This window comes from Dermacentor andersoni, chromosome 5 (assembly GCF_023375885.2).
Source record: "Dermacentor andersoni chromosome 5, qqDerAnde1_hic_scaffold, whole genome shotgun sequence".
Lineage (NCBI taxonomy): Eukaryota > Metazoa > Arthropoda > Arachnida > Ixodida > Ixodidae > Dermacentor > Dermacentor andersoni.
In genome coordinates, this window is record NC_092818.1 from 102,719,105 (window position 1) to 102,733,743 (window position 14,639).

Genomic DNA, 14,639 nt, shown 5'->3' on the forward strand with positions numbered 1-14,639 from the left:
TTCTTTCAAAGGGAGCTTGGTCGCTGCTCGTGTCCTGCAATTTGTTTTCTTCTGTTCTCTTGCTAGCCTTCATCCGTGACAATATGCGATAGGTGTGGACGACCTAGGGCAGCGCTAACTCTGGATTTCTTTATATGTTATCGTCCTGGTGGCATTGCGCCGTCATTGTGACTCAGTGTTCGTATCGTCTCTTGTCGAAATAAACTTTCTTTAAACACACTCGAGATTTTTCTGGCATATATTTGTCATGCAGCGGAGCTTCTTATTATGATGATTGTTAATACGTGGAGTACTGGCAGAGAAAAAGAAAGGCGCACAGAAAATATACACCCACAGGCGGAGGGCTGTTCCTACGTTTTCGTCAACGCACACAGTGCAGTGCGTTGAACATTATTGATGCCAGAGCAGCAAAATAAACAGCTGTCACGTAAAGTGCGTGCCGTCTACTCGGCCTTCAACTAGCCTTAAGAACGAGACAAATATGTTTAAGTTATCAGAAGTCTGGAGTACTGCAAAAGTAATCCGTAAGCCTAGGTCCGGGAAAATAAACGGAACTCACTCAGACTCGCTGAGCGACATAATCGACGCAAGAAGCACGCACTCAATATGTAACACAAATGCACGCGCTCACGATGCCACGGGCGAAATGCACTAAGTGAGAACTCAGCAAGAACCTACTTGCCCAAGAGCAAGTTCTACTGCATCACTCAAACTCGCTGACAGAAATACGTTTTTGCTTAGAACCCATCTCGGACTCAGACTGGTCAAAATTTTACTCAGCCGGCCTCACTCATACTCATGGGTTTGTGTGAGTCTGTGCACGAGTGAGTGCGAGTGAGTCAAATCACGATTGAGTTTGCCGGCCTACGTACGTGAGGTGAGCTAAATTCACGCCTAATGTACAGGCTGATGTATAAAAAACGCAACATTGTGGTTCTCCTTGAAGAACGCCTGTAAGAATTATGAGCAAGCAAACACGACGCCTTTGTGCAGTCCAACGCTTGTGACGCATTCATATAATTTGTCAATATATTTTGCTGCAATGACGGTGGGGCAAACTATAGAACATGTTTTCCGCTGCACTGCTTTATATTAACTTTCCACTGTACCATAAATAATTTTTTCACTGGCATTTCAGGCATAAACGGTGATATATTTGAGATTGTGACCTCTTGGAAGACCACAGTTAGAGTCAATGACTAATCATTCGAAAGCCTTATTTAAATTGGTCTGTTTAAGTAAATATGTCAAGCACACTGATTCAACGAAATATTTTTTATTCGTACGGATTAACGAGAGCTTAACGAAAGTATTGAGTCGTGCAACATCCTTCGCCTCCATCAGTGTATTGTCAGTAGATTTCTATTTACTTCGGGAGTTTATTTTGAGCGCACATTTACGTCATAATTTTGTGTTGATCACTTTAATTTGTACACGAAGTCTATCTCGAAATGGCTATGGTGTTCAAGTAATTTTGATTGTGTACGGAGCTTAAAAGCCGCTTTGCCGCCACTTTAATACATTGTGCAGTTTTGTAGTTTCCAGACGCTCTGATAGCAATTTAGGCACAACAGCCGCTTCATGCAACTGCCAAGTATCCTATATTAGTCATATCTAATTTGCCTTTAATGTGCATGTATTTATTCAAGAGGACGATTCATGTGAAAGTAACCTATTAAATTTTTTTCAATTACCAGCGAAGGGTGTTGAAGAGCGATTATCAATACGCAAAGTTTTTAAGTATTTAGGCACTCCTGAAAAAAATGCACATAACGCGCTGTCTTTAGTCCAAACATTAATTCGCCTTGCTATTGAAGGACCACGCTGTCGCTGCTATATAACACTCAAAAACTATCACGTGATGCGGCATAAGCACAGCAGCTGAGTCCTCAACTTAGTTGATGAAGGCATTGCCCGTCGAATATTTCGCAGCACTTAGCAACGGCGAGACTCAACTTGCGTATACTAAATTTGGAAGACTGAAACTTCAAGGTAGCATCATTGTTCCTAGCCTCGCCGTTGCAAACACAGCGAGTGAAGCAATGCCACCTATTCCTCGAAGAGGTTTCAAGTCGGTGCCGCTTAGTGGCGCAGTGCCCGTGTGCTTCACCCTCCCCCAATAACTGTTCAACTTTGTTAGCGCTTCTCGAAAATGGAAGAAAAAGAAAAGGGGGAGAGTTTTACGGCACATTAAAGTGGTTCATTTTGTTAACTTCAGCGATAAACAACATCACGGGTGAAGCGCGATGCCTTGTGTAACTCGTAAAATTTTCTACAAGGATTACTAGAGGGCGCTAGTTTCTACAGGCCCTGCAAGCACGGTGGTACAGCCAGCATGGAAATTATGGCTAGGACACGGATTCACCGAAACTTCGTACTTACGGTTTCAATCGAGCGGCTTTGACGTTTTGAAAATTGTTCATTTTTAGCTAAGTATTGCGTTATAAAAGCAAGACTTCGCAAATAATTATGAATGTGCGCAGAGTCTTATTGCCCACCTGCGTTTGGAAATGTAGGATTGCTTCAAAATTTAGGTCAATAAAGGTGTATAAAGCGCTGTAAATAAAGCGGCATGAACTTTTGAAGCCACGAGCCTGGAAATCGGACAAGTCCTTCGGCTAACCATAATTTCCATGCTAGCTGAACGATCGCAGCGCCACAGTTCCCTCTAGCGATTTTAGTAGGAAACTCTGTGGCGCCACCTAAGCGGCGTTGGCGCAGGCTGTTGCTGTGGCAAGTTAGTTCGCTGGACAGCCGCGTGGTTTCGACACCACCGTCTCTCCTGTTTTCGGCGCAGGGCCGAAACGCTGCCTACGCCACCGACCCGTGGCCAGGGGGGCGTTCCGGTCGCGGCCGCGATGCTCCTGAGGAAACAGCAAAGTTCCCGCTACCAAGATAAAGAGTTACGTATCTCCCTCTATCTCTCTTCTTTATTTCTCTCTCTCTCTTCTCTTGCCTGCCTTGCTGCTCTGACGCTCGTGTAGTGTGACGTGCCTGTTCATCCCGTAGAGAAATAAAAAGCATGGATTAGAGTAGAATCCCTCTAAGTGTTTACCACTATTCATATCTCCGGCACTCTATTGCAGTCCTGGATGTAGTCCTTAATCACCAGCGTGATATGGTGGTCTGTTCTTGTGTAGGCAGCCTTAGGCGCTGACGGAGGCGTACAGGCCTCGCCATCTACGACTGGAGCGCGCCAGTGCGCTCCGAGGTGCATTCGTGTCTTACGCTGCAGCTTGCTTGTGGGCATGGGCTACATTGTTGGTCGCTAGGAAGTCGCTACTCGACACGTTGCCCGCTGTGCAGTACTTGAAGCAACTCCCCTTTACCGATGCCTACGCCACATATGTCACCGCGAACCTGATCATTGCCTAGGCTGTAAGACGAAGTAAAGCGTTATAGCACGTATGTTACTCTACATCAAAGCGGCCGACTTTGCTCAACAGTGAAAGGTGCGATAAGCAGCTGTCCCTTTAACCACATAAAGGCGTACTGAGAAGGGAGCTACTTCCGATATAGAGCGCTAGTGCATTCGGAAGCGCAGCTCTCCGGCGCTCTCGTTATGGTCTGTAGGAAGAGACGCAGAGGCACACAAAGAAATTAATTCCAGCGATCGGCTGGCCAGTTCTGGCCAGTGCGATGTGCGCGTCACAGGCACAATGCAACGGCGCGACGGTTTATACGTCCGTTCAACGTCCGCTTGTTCGCTGAGTGGGTTATGGGCAGTCGCGTAGCGTGTTAGGTGACACAAACACGCAGCACGTTTGCTCTCTCAAGCGCTCAAACGGATTGTCAGACGTCCTCAGCAGGGACTTTGTCGGTATGTCACTTGTCTGCGGAAAATCTTGCCTCGACGACGATCTCTCACCTGGTGTGTAGCGTCAGTTGAACGCGAGAAAATGAGTGGCTTAGCAACGAAATGGAAGATATTGCCAAGCAAGTGCGTGTCCGGCACGAATTATGTGTTCGCGGCGTTCACACAAACTGTAACGTCCCGTAATTCTACACACAAGAGGAGCTTTCAAGTAACCTACATTCACAAAGTGAAGGCCGTAGTGGCATGAACAAAGAAACAAAGAAACAAACAAACAAATGCTGTAGGTGAAATTTCGTTAGCACATAAGCTTAATTTTTCACCATCATCAAACACATTACGGTGCCACCACTACACTACAGTAATAAAATCGCAAACTTTGTCGTTTTGTCGTAAAAATGCCATCACAAGCTTGTCCTGCCAGATGACGTGACGGCGCAGTACTCCGGTAGCATGTCGGACGAACGGAGCCCTGCAGCAAAGCACGTAACTTTAATGTGTCTCAGTCCAGCTCTGCACGTGTCAAAAGTTGATGTTTTATGGTTTTCGCCACCCGCTGTTCATCACCTCATGAATTTTAAAGCCAAGCTGTAAACTACTCAGATCCTGGGACTTCTTCGTCTCCGTCGACAAAACAGTCGAGAGAAAACCATTCCACGAATTCAAGCGAAAAGTGCCTATCTCCATTGGAATTACGCATGCAAAACACACCCCAGTATTCGTTTTAAAAAGAAAAGCACAAAACAAGTGTCAAAACCATATGATAGACAATAAGGCGCGTTCCAAGAATGCGAAGCCCGTAGCGGTCAATGCATGTGTTTCCTGGTAAAGATCACGGTTGCATAAGCTGCAGTTGCCGGGAAGCGCCAACAGTAGTATACGAAGCAGGCAGTGACGTCACTACACTTTGATATGTAAATTAAGAACCCACCTAGCAGCTGGTTTCATTTGTGTTGTGATAGCGCTATAGGAAGGCCACGCATAGTTAGGGCTCCCGAAGAGTAGCGTGAACACGATGAGTGACGACGGGAACAGCAAAGTCAATATGCCCACCGACGTCGTGCTCATGCTGGGCCGTACGCAGTGGTTCCTGCCCAAAGCAGGCCACCCACAATTAGGACTTCTGAACAGCAGTGTCCTAACTGTGCATGGCTTGCCTTGGGCAGGAACCCCTTTAGTACAGTGCATTTAATTGTCTTGCTGTCAGTCATTTCATGTAGTGCATTGCTCAGTCGTTCAAGGCTACATCGCGTTGGTCTGTCGGATCAGGTTATACCACAGCTTCGCAGGCCAACCACATTCACAGCGTGCATTGGAGCCATTTTTTTTTCTAAGCTCTTGTCTCTACACCGTTCATCACACAAACACAGCTCTCCTAGTGTCTCGTTAATTACCCTAACTGATCGAGGCAGACTGGAAACGCCTGGATAGCGTAACCACCAGAAAGAGAAATGGCATAACGTTCACGGGAAAGAAATAAGCGCACCTGCATGGGGAAGCATAAAACAAAAGCGTAAATTGTTGACTATATCTCATCCGTGATCGTTTGGACGAATATAGCGCTCGTATAGCTAATGAGGTGTGTTATCAGGTTAGCAAAGTACGCATATCCTCAGTAAACTAAAACCTACCGTGCAGCTCGGTTTATCTTGTGAGCTTTCTGGCGCAGGTACAGTGCCGCGCATGAGCGTCCATTGCCGTTGATAATATAACGACTCTCTCCGTTGAAATATACATTGTTAATTAGACGCAGACTACCAATCTTGCGGCGCATTTTGCTTGCAGCATTTCTTCTAAGAAGAAACTAGTTCTATCTCATGGCGACTGCGCTAACGACTTCCACACTCAAACCTAATTATCATTTATATTATTCGCGTCATCATCTTTGTATTCTGAAACACCGCACATTTGTCTCGTAGCTCTGACTTTTCACTGGCTGGTATACGATATATTCGTCTCACATTGCAAATTTTGTCTACTTTCAATTTTATCATAATCTCCTTTCTTTCCTTGTTTCTTTCGTCGTTATTAGCCTGGTTGTTGGCGTCATCCTTTCTACCTTAGGTAGCATCGGCTGGCTTTCCTTTAATGCGTAAGCCCTTCTTAGGTGACTCACCCAGATAAATCGGTCCGTCACTCTGTCGGTCCGTCCGTAACGCGCAACATGATGTGCTTCACAAAAAAAAAGAAGAAAACACAAGCAGAATAAATTCGAAAGGAAAAATCCCAAGAAAAATGGTTGGCAGCACTGCGTTTCGAAACCTACGCCCCCACGCTCGGAATCCGAGGGTCTTATCCACAGGGCTAAACACGAACGCTTGCGGAAGGCGAATACATCTGAACCATATAAACGCGTTGTACCGCCTTGTCTGTGTTGTCGCGCCACAAAGACAGGTAAGAAGTCAATGAGTTGATAAGTATGAGGGTTGGTAAGGGTCAATAAAGGTTGGACCGAGTCCGATAAGGTTCATAACGACCGATAAGGACTTATACTGGTCGAATAAAGAGCCACAACAGACTACGAGGCGAATAAAACATCCGTTTAATGCACCGTCTACTGCTTCGTCAATCGCGCTAAACAACATACGTCGCGTCGTATGCATGGAGATGAGCAAGTGCCACAATGCTTACATATACTTGGACAACTCTAGTGGAGTCCCTTCATAAATTTTTAATTAATTCGTATTGCGCACCAACATGTCTGCTTCTCTCAAGTGCGAATAATCGCACCATATGTAATGCACGTCGTGCAAACAGTTAGCTGAGTAACATGTTGATAATCTTAGGTGCCGCCAATACGATAGGTTAAGCAGGTATCTTCGCGACAGCATTTCGAATACAAGCGAATGCAGGCGCCGGAAGTGCGGGCATATTCAGTGTCCCGAGTGAGAAACTAAGTGGTTGCGGGCGGGAAAATTGAGTAGAAACCTACGCGTATTACCGTTACTGCGTTTTCTCGACGATGTTTTTATTCAAAATGTGTCAGAACTGCTCTTGAGTTACAAGACTGTTCCTCGTGCAAACAGAAGATCGAAAAAACTTACCATTGTAGCGGAAAGTGTAGTCCATTCGCGGCGATAGCTGTAGCCCAAGTGGATTGATCGTTCGTAATCTCATTCACTGACATCTGTACGAGGAAAATTTTTCTAGCGGGTGGTGCCTGAAGCCTCTTAGAGTACAGACGTGGGAAGCGTTCGTGTAAGCGATTCCACGAGCAAGGACTATCATCATCATCTTATTCTTCTCAGTTAACGCGTTTCGCAACCAGAGCACTGCGGGGCATGTGCACAGCACCGGCCACATAACGTCCGTGGTTCCACACGTGACAAACAACTGGGCCGTGTGATTCAGTGCAGCCGGGTTAGTTCTGCCATAGTGCCCGCTGATTATATTTGAACACTTCAAGTACTTGAACGCTCCCCTTAGCCTCAGAACATGGTGCGTTGTCTGCACTCCACCAACATGGCACTTGCAGTCACGGCTGTCGTGAACCGAACCCGTGACCTAGAGCTCAGCAGCGTTAGGCTAATCAACTCAGCCACTGCGTCCAATAGACACGTCTACAAAAGGCGTTAGCACCTGCGCCACTTCCAGTGCAAGGACGCTAAAAGTCCGTGTGTATACGAGAAGGCTGCGAATGCTGCGTAACTGGTTCGCCCAGACGGCTAGACTGTGGTGGTCCAATCTATCAAGCGCGTAGATGCCTTGAAGACGTTCCACTGAACGCGAGTGCAAGTACGTATCTGGACTCCGGAAGGAAACGCAGCAACTAGCCCCTTCAGAAGCAAGAGAGCTGCGAGATATTGGGATACGTAAAAATAGAATGCGGTAGTGGTACGCACTAAATCCCTGCTCTCGGTGCCCTTGGTTATTTTGACCTAACCAAATGCGTGCGCAAATCAATCATATGCGCGCCGAACTCCGGTTCCGACACTCGGATGCTTGGTTATCAAGCATGATAGATCGGCCCAGTTGCTGCCAGCTTCCTTACTTACGCGCGGACGTTCGCCTGATTGACCTCCCTGCCTTTCCTTCCCCTTTAATTTTTATCTCTCTTTTTCTTCATATGGAGGCCGTGAACTATCTGCACTTTAAGCCCCAGTTAATTGCTTAATGTTATTGCATTGTTCCCGAAGACATGAATGAATCAACGAGCGCTGCACTTTGTTATAATGGCTCGACTACACTGAGCTCGACATAGCGTGACTAGATAGTCTTTCCACGGAGTGCGTGTGGCAATATTTATTAGCGGGCGCATGAAGTAGGTAATCCGCACTGCTGACCATTTTTTTTGAAGGGCGCCAGACGAAATGACTGTCTCCAGCTGTGCAGGGCATCATCTCGTGTGAGCACAATGACACCTCTCTGCTTCGTCTTTTCTTTCTCTCCACTTACCACTCGTGTAGGATAGCAAAACCAGGCGCTAGTCTGAATAACCTCCCTTCCCTTCCCTCTTCCTGCCTTTTTTCTTGCTCCATGTTTCTTTCTATCGCTCCCTCCTTAAACCAGGGTATGGTAACGTTGGAAGCTGGTCGAGCAATGGCCTACATTTGTGCTAGAACGCGAATTTTGCTTAGACAAACTCCTGCATAAGTAATAACGGCTGCCTGTCCGTTTGGCGGTACCTGCCGTGGTAGATTAACGGCTATGGCGCTGCGTTGCTAAGTTCCATGTCACTGATTCGAACCCGGCATCGGCAGCCGCGTTTCGATGAGAGCAAAATACAAAACCGCTCGTATACTTAGACTGATGTGCACGTTGACACAGGCGGCCAAAATGAATCCGTGGCTCACATGACATCAATGCGCTGCATTTGCATGTATTCACGTGTTCTTGTAAGAACACGTGAATTCACGTGAATTCACTTGTATTCACGTGTTCTTGTGCTGCAGTATTATTCAACGCTTGAGATATAGTAAAATGCAGCACAGTTGAACATAATTTGCGCGTAAAGCACAACACATAGAGGAGGACGAACAACAATAGGGCGCTGCTATAGCATCTGATTTTAATGCCACGCGATGCGCACCAATATATACACGAAATCGCAGGCGAGGGAAACCGAAACAACAAAGCACGAAAAAACAATAGGACATATTTCTTCACATTTCAGTGTTCACGTCCTTTGTCGAATACAACTACAGAAGTATCACTAATGCACCTGCTTCCCGTTTCCTTGATGTAGTATGCATTCAACAATTATCTGGTCATGACATTCCTGCGTTTTCCTAGTATTATGATAGCTCTTAGCTTTGGTTCAAATTTGCGAAATTCACAATGTGCGCACAGATGCAATTTTAAGCGATTCTCTGTCGACCTTCCGTGTTCAGCGGCTCTTTCGTTTATGCAGCAGCGCGTTTGCCATATAAGTACAATTTACCAGGTGGGAGCGCAATATGATACGCCATCCTGACGTGGCATGTTGTGCATGACTTTAACCGTTTCATGTCACAGCATTTTAACATGATAGCGTTAAGGGCCCCATGTCGCAATAAATTTGCTGTCGGCGTCGGACGTCGTTTCGTAAAAAGCCATTCCGAACCATAACCACGCACGCCCTCCGCGTGGTGCAGAGGCGTTACTGAACTAATTGGATTCCTCAAAGTAAAATGCATCAGATAAATTGTAAAGTACAACCTAAACACAACCTACAGACATGATAGCGTCGGATTGCAATTTGAATATGCCGGAAAACATAATACTGCTACGCGGAAACTCAAACACAATCCCCCTTTCCAGCGTTTCTACCATTCATAGAGCGCGCGGCCCGCTTGGTTCCTTGCAACAACACCATACAGATGGCGCTCGCCTCCATGCATCCGCCAGAAATCTGCGGTTGTCGGGAAGCGTGACAAGCAGTCAGGGATTTTTTTAATGCTATCGCGTTCCACTCTTAAAGGCGAAGCTTAAGCCTCCTACTAATTTTTTTCTTTGTCCTGTGCGCACGAAACGCGGGAACGCAGTCCACCAAACTTTCGCGGGACAGAAAGAGAGGGATATGCCATATCGGGTTGCATATTTCTTCAATTTGTGTGACACACTCTGTGGATGTAAGGTATGACTTCATTTCTTGGTTGAGACACTGGCCATTTACATCACTGTATCCGTTCAACTTTTTCGCAGCACTGTTGCGACTTTCGCAGAAAAATCTATCAACTATGAAGATCGCCAATGAGCCCCATGCCACGTAGTTTCGGTAAAATGCCGCTCTTTTCTTGCGCTTCCCCGCTGCCTGCAATTAGTGCTGTTCCTTTTTTTACTAAAATTCACAATCTTGTTCACATATTCAAATAAACTTATGTGCATGCTCTTGACAACAAAGGAAACAAGCGAGAGAAAAAAAAACGCGCTAATGAATTGAGGCAAAGCATAGTCGGAAGCTAGGAGTTGTTGCTTCTTATACCTTTCGACACATACGAGCACTGTATGTACTTGTACTCATTCTTGCGGATAATTGTCAAAAACAGCTGAATGGAATATTCGCACCCGACTATCACCAGGTTATGTCGCATACACTCATATTTGCCAGTTCAAAACTGTCCGTCTATCCCCATAGTTTCTCACACATTCAAGAAGACGACGAAGTGTCTTCTTGACAGAACGCTTGTTTCTGTGCTCTCTGCATTTTTGGTGAACTCTTTGCCTTTCGGGGTGCCTTACCTCCCCGTCTTGCGACCATGGACGCGGAGCATGCCACAGGCCCTCCTGGCCAGAAGTCATCACGGCTGTCAACCGCAAGGAAGCGAGTTGGCTCCCCCAGCGACACCGAGGACACCGAGCTGTACTCTATGTCGGAAGACGACTCATCCGACGACGGCTTCATACCCGTCCGGAGTAAGAGGGCGAAGAGAAAGATCGCCAACACAGCGCCGTCACCTCCTGCGAGCACTACGACTATGAAGTCAAGGCCTGCGCGCTGGCCACACGTCATCATCTTTATGCCGGAAGAACCGTCAAGCAACCTACGGTTGCTGAACAGGCAAGCCCTATCCATTTTTCTGGAACGTGCGGTGCCGGATCAAATTAAAGACATCAGAATAAACCCACGCAAGAATATACTCGCCATAGACGTGTACAACGCGAGTGCGCTTGGAACACTTCAAGAAATCACGGAGCTTGGCGGAATCAAAATGCGCCCCTTCATCCCGATCGACGACACATCGATAGCCGGTGTAATTTACGACATTGACATTGCCATTCCCAATGAAGATTTACCTAGCCTCATCAAGCCGGCAAACGAGGGCACGATCATTACGCAAGTGCGCCGTCTTGGGAATACGCGCTGCGTAAAAGTAATCTTCAAGGGGGATTGCATACCCTCCCACGTTAAAGTCGGACATTTTCGACATCCAGTTCGACCATTCATCCAGAAGCCGCTTCAATGCCATCAGTGCTTCAGGCTAGGACACGTAAAGGGCGTGTGTCCGAACTCGCTTCTGTGTCCCCGTTGCGCTGAACCTCATGCAGAAGTGACCTGCGGTGCCACAGTTCTGAAGTGCGCCAACTGTAGCGGCCCTCACGCAGCCTCGTCGAAAGACTGCCCCCGCATCAAGAGGGAGCGCGCGGTTCTGAAGCAAATGGCCAGAGACAATTCGGCCCACAGGGAGGCAGCCGAAGTAGTCCGGCGTCGGCGTCGACGTCGGCACCGTCGTAAGTCTTCAAAGAAGGCGCATGAGCGAAGCGATAGTACCCGCTCCACTACGGTACCACTTAGTCGCGACGCGATAGGGCCCACCACTTCCACGAGGGCATCAGATAAGACTCTTTCTTTAGAGGAATGGCCTACGCTACCGAGCCGCTCCCTTGCTAAGGAACCTCAGAAGGTAACGGCGCCACCGGAGCCTTCTCCGGCCATTGATGATTCACCTAAAACAGATCAAGTCATCTCGGTGCTACGTTCCCTCATGGAGGCCATCCGAACGATTTTAGTTGAGATGGGGACACCGTCTGCTCGAAGCGCACTTAAAGTGCTGGACGCCTTAAGCCCAGTGCTTGAATCCCTCAACTAGAAAGATGGCTACCCATACCCCATCCTTCCGAAAAGAAGTCAAGGCAGCGTCCGTCATGCAGTGGAACGCCAGAGGGCTAAAATCACGAATTTCAGATTTCCGTCAGTATGTGTACACCAATGTGTTTCCACTCATCGTCATTTGTGAGCCCAACTTGTCGAAACCAATCAGACTGTCAGGGTACGAATGTTTCATGTCATCAACAAATAGTGCATGCAGCAAAATCATCATTTTTGTTCGTCGGGAACTCACCTATGTTTTGCAACCGATTGCGCCCCACGACGACAATCAGTATATATGCGTCACAGTTAAAAAGAACAAACTCTTGTTTACTCTCATAGGCGTGTATATATCGCCTTCCAACAATTTCGACACTAAAAGATTAGCGGATATCTTGAGTGTTTGCCCCGCTCCATGGGTCATCATAGGAGATTTCAATGCACACCATCCAGCATGGGGAAGTACAAAGACAAATGCAAGAGGACGAAGATTATCAAGCATCGCCTACAACTATGGCCTTACTCTCTTGAACGATGGTAGCCCCACCTTTCTTCGAGGCGTGACATACGGCAGCTGCCTCGACCTTGCTTTTGTCTCCAACTCTCTCGCCAGATATGTGAAGTGGTTTCCAGATATTGAGACCCATGGGAGTGATCACATTCCCACCTATCTGAACATCAAAGGCTTGATGTCTAGATCTGGCCCACGGAATACCATTCGGACGATTCAATGGGCCAACTTCAGATCTGATATGGAAGATGCCTGCAGCGAGGGCCTGCCCTCTGGGTTAGAACAAACAATTAAAAATACGATGCGGAACGCCACTCGCATACTGACGATCTCTCACACGCGAAACGACTTCGACATAGAATTAGAGCGACTTCGCGCACTTCGTCGCCGGGCGGAACGTCGATATCGGCGTACAAGATCAATCCATGACCTTAGGGCAGCCAGGAGGATACAAAAGAAGATTCAGCGTCGAATGAATAGATTAGCGTCGGAACGTTGGGCAACGTTTTGCCAAACACTCGACCCCCGCAAGCCGCTGTCTCACATTTGGAAAACGGTGCAAGGTCTGCGTTGCCTTCCGGAACAGCGTTTTCCATTCAAGGCACTCGCGCTTTTCCAAGGGCGGCAAGACATCGATGTCGCAGAAGACTTTTGTGTGCGAATGGCAGACCAAGCGACACGCCCAGATCCTCCAGCCCGAGATGATGTCCCCCATTCCCGAGATTGCAGCATGGACCTTCCTTTTACAATGGAGGAGCTCGAGGCGGCACTAGCTCTCTGCAGGCGCTCATCATCTCCGGGTCCAGATGGTATATCATACCGAGCCTTGTGCTATCTCGGAGAATCCGCACGGACAGCACTATTGAGTCTCTACAACACCTCATGGCAGGAGGGAAATGTTCCTGACGAATGGAAAGTGAGCCGCCTGGTGCCAATATTGAAGCAGGGCAAATCCCCACTAGAGCTCAGCTCTTACCGCCCGATAGCGTTGGCCAGCTGTGTAGGAAAGATAATGGAACGGATGATCCTTGGCCGCCTGGAATGGTACCTTGAACACTACAAGATTTATCCGAGTTCCATGGCTGGTTTCCGACGTGACCGCTCTTCCATCGACAATGTAGTTGATCTCGTTTCATATGTCCAGCACGAAAGGTCCCGTAAACGTTTATCTGCAGCTTTATTCTTAGATGTGAAAGGGGCATACGATAACGTATTGCATGAGGCTATTCTCGACGCTCTTGTGACGGTTGGCCTAGGTGGCCGAGTATTTTTATGGATTGCAAGTTACCTATCTGCAAGATCATTCTATGTATTAACTGATGATGACCCAACTACGCGACGCTATACCAGCAAGGGCGTTCCTCAAGGCGGTGCTCTCAGCCCGACGCTATTCAACCTCGCTCTTATTGGGCTTGCTGAACACTTGCCAACTACCACCAAAATTTCAGTATACGCAGACGACATCTGTCTCTGGACTTCGGCAGTCACACGTCCTCAGATACGTGCACGGCTTCAGAGAGCGGCTACTTTGACAGCGAGCTACTTGTGTGAACAAGGTCTCAGCATATCGCCAGAAAAATGCGCCCTAGTGGCGTTTACTCGCAAACCAATGACGCCTTATGTCATCTCAATCAACGGGCGGACCATTTCCTATGTCAGAACCTACAGATTTCTAGGCGTAATTATCGACCGAGACCTCTGTTGGAGCCCGCACGTGGCTTACATGAAACGACGCCTAACAGCAACCTCCCAGTTGTTTAAATACCTGACAGGAAAGACGTGGGGGATGTCAGTAGACGCAATGCTGAGACTCTACAGAGCTCTCTTTCTCGGTTTTTTAAGATACAGTCTACCTGTACTGAACAACACCTGCAAGACAAATATTCGTGTTCTGCAAGCAGCGCAAGCTCAAGCACTCAGAGTTTGTCTTGGTTTGCCGAGACGTCAACTTGACGTCAACGTTGACGTCAACGTTGACGTTGACGTCAACTGAGGCAACTATTGCGATTGCTCGGGACCATCCAATGCAGACTCACATCACGGTGGAAACCCTGAGAACGCATATCAGACATTTGGCACGGGCCCCCTATCACCACCTTGCAACACTACCTTCAGACAGGCACCAAGCATCATTCTCAAAAACTATTGTCAAGTACAACGACAAACTTCCCTCGGGCTTCACCGCTGCATCTAAACCATCGATGCCCCCTTGGTGCCTTGTCAGCCCCACAGTCCATCTCAACGTGCCAGGAATCGGGAAAAAGTCTGAGCTGTCGTCGCCTGTGCTGAAACAACTGTCTCTGCTT

The 14,639-nt window shown here is 47.6% G+C and overlaps 1 protein-coding gene across 5 annotated transcripts in view; it reads left to right on the forward strand.

Annotated features, from left to right (window-relative positions):
* The window catches only part of GluClalpha (glycine receptor alpha 1), a 398,335-nt gene that overhangs the window by 289,842 nt on the left and 93,854 nt on the right, over positions 1 to 14,639 (forward strand). For 4 of the 5 annotated variants that reach the window (XM_050178334.3, XM_055070894.2, XM_050178330.3 and 1 more), the window contains one exon: positions 2,798 to 2,902. The exons of the other annotated variant lie outside the window; for it this stretch is intronic. In XM_050178334.3, coding sequence (XP_050034291.1) covers positions 2,798 to 2,902 — 105 coding nt within the window. The remainder of the gene's footprint in view (positions 1 to 2,797; positions 2,903 to 14,639) is intronic. 5 annotated transcript variants of the gene reach the window in all.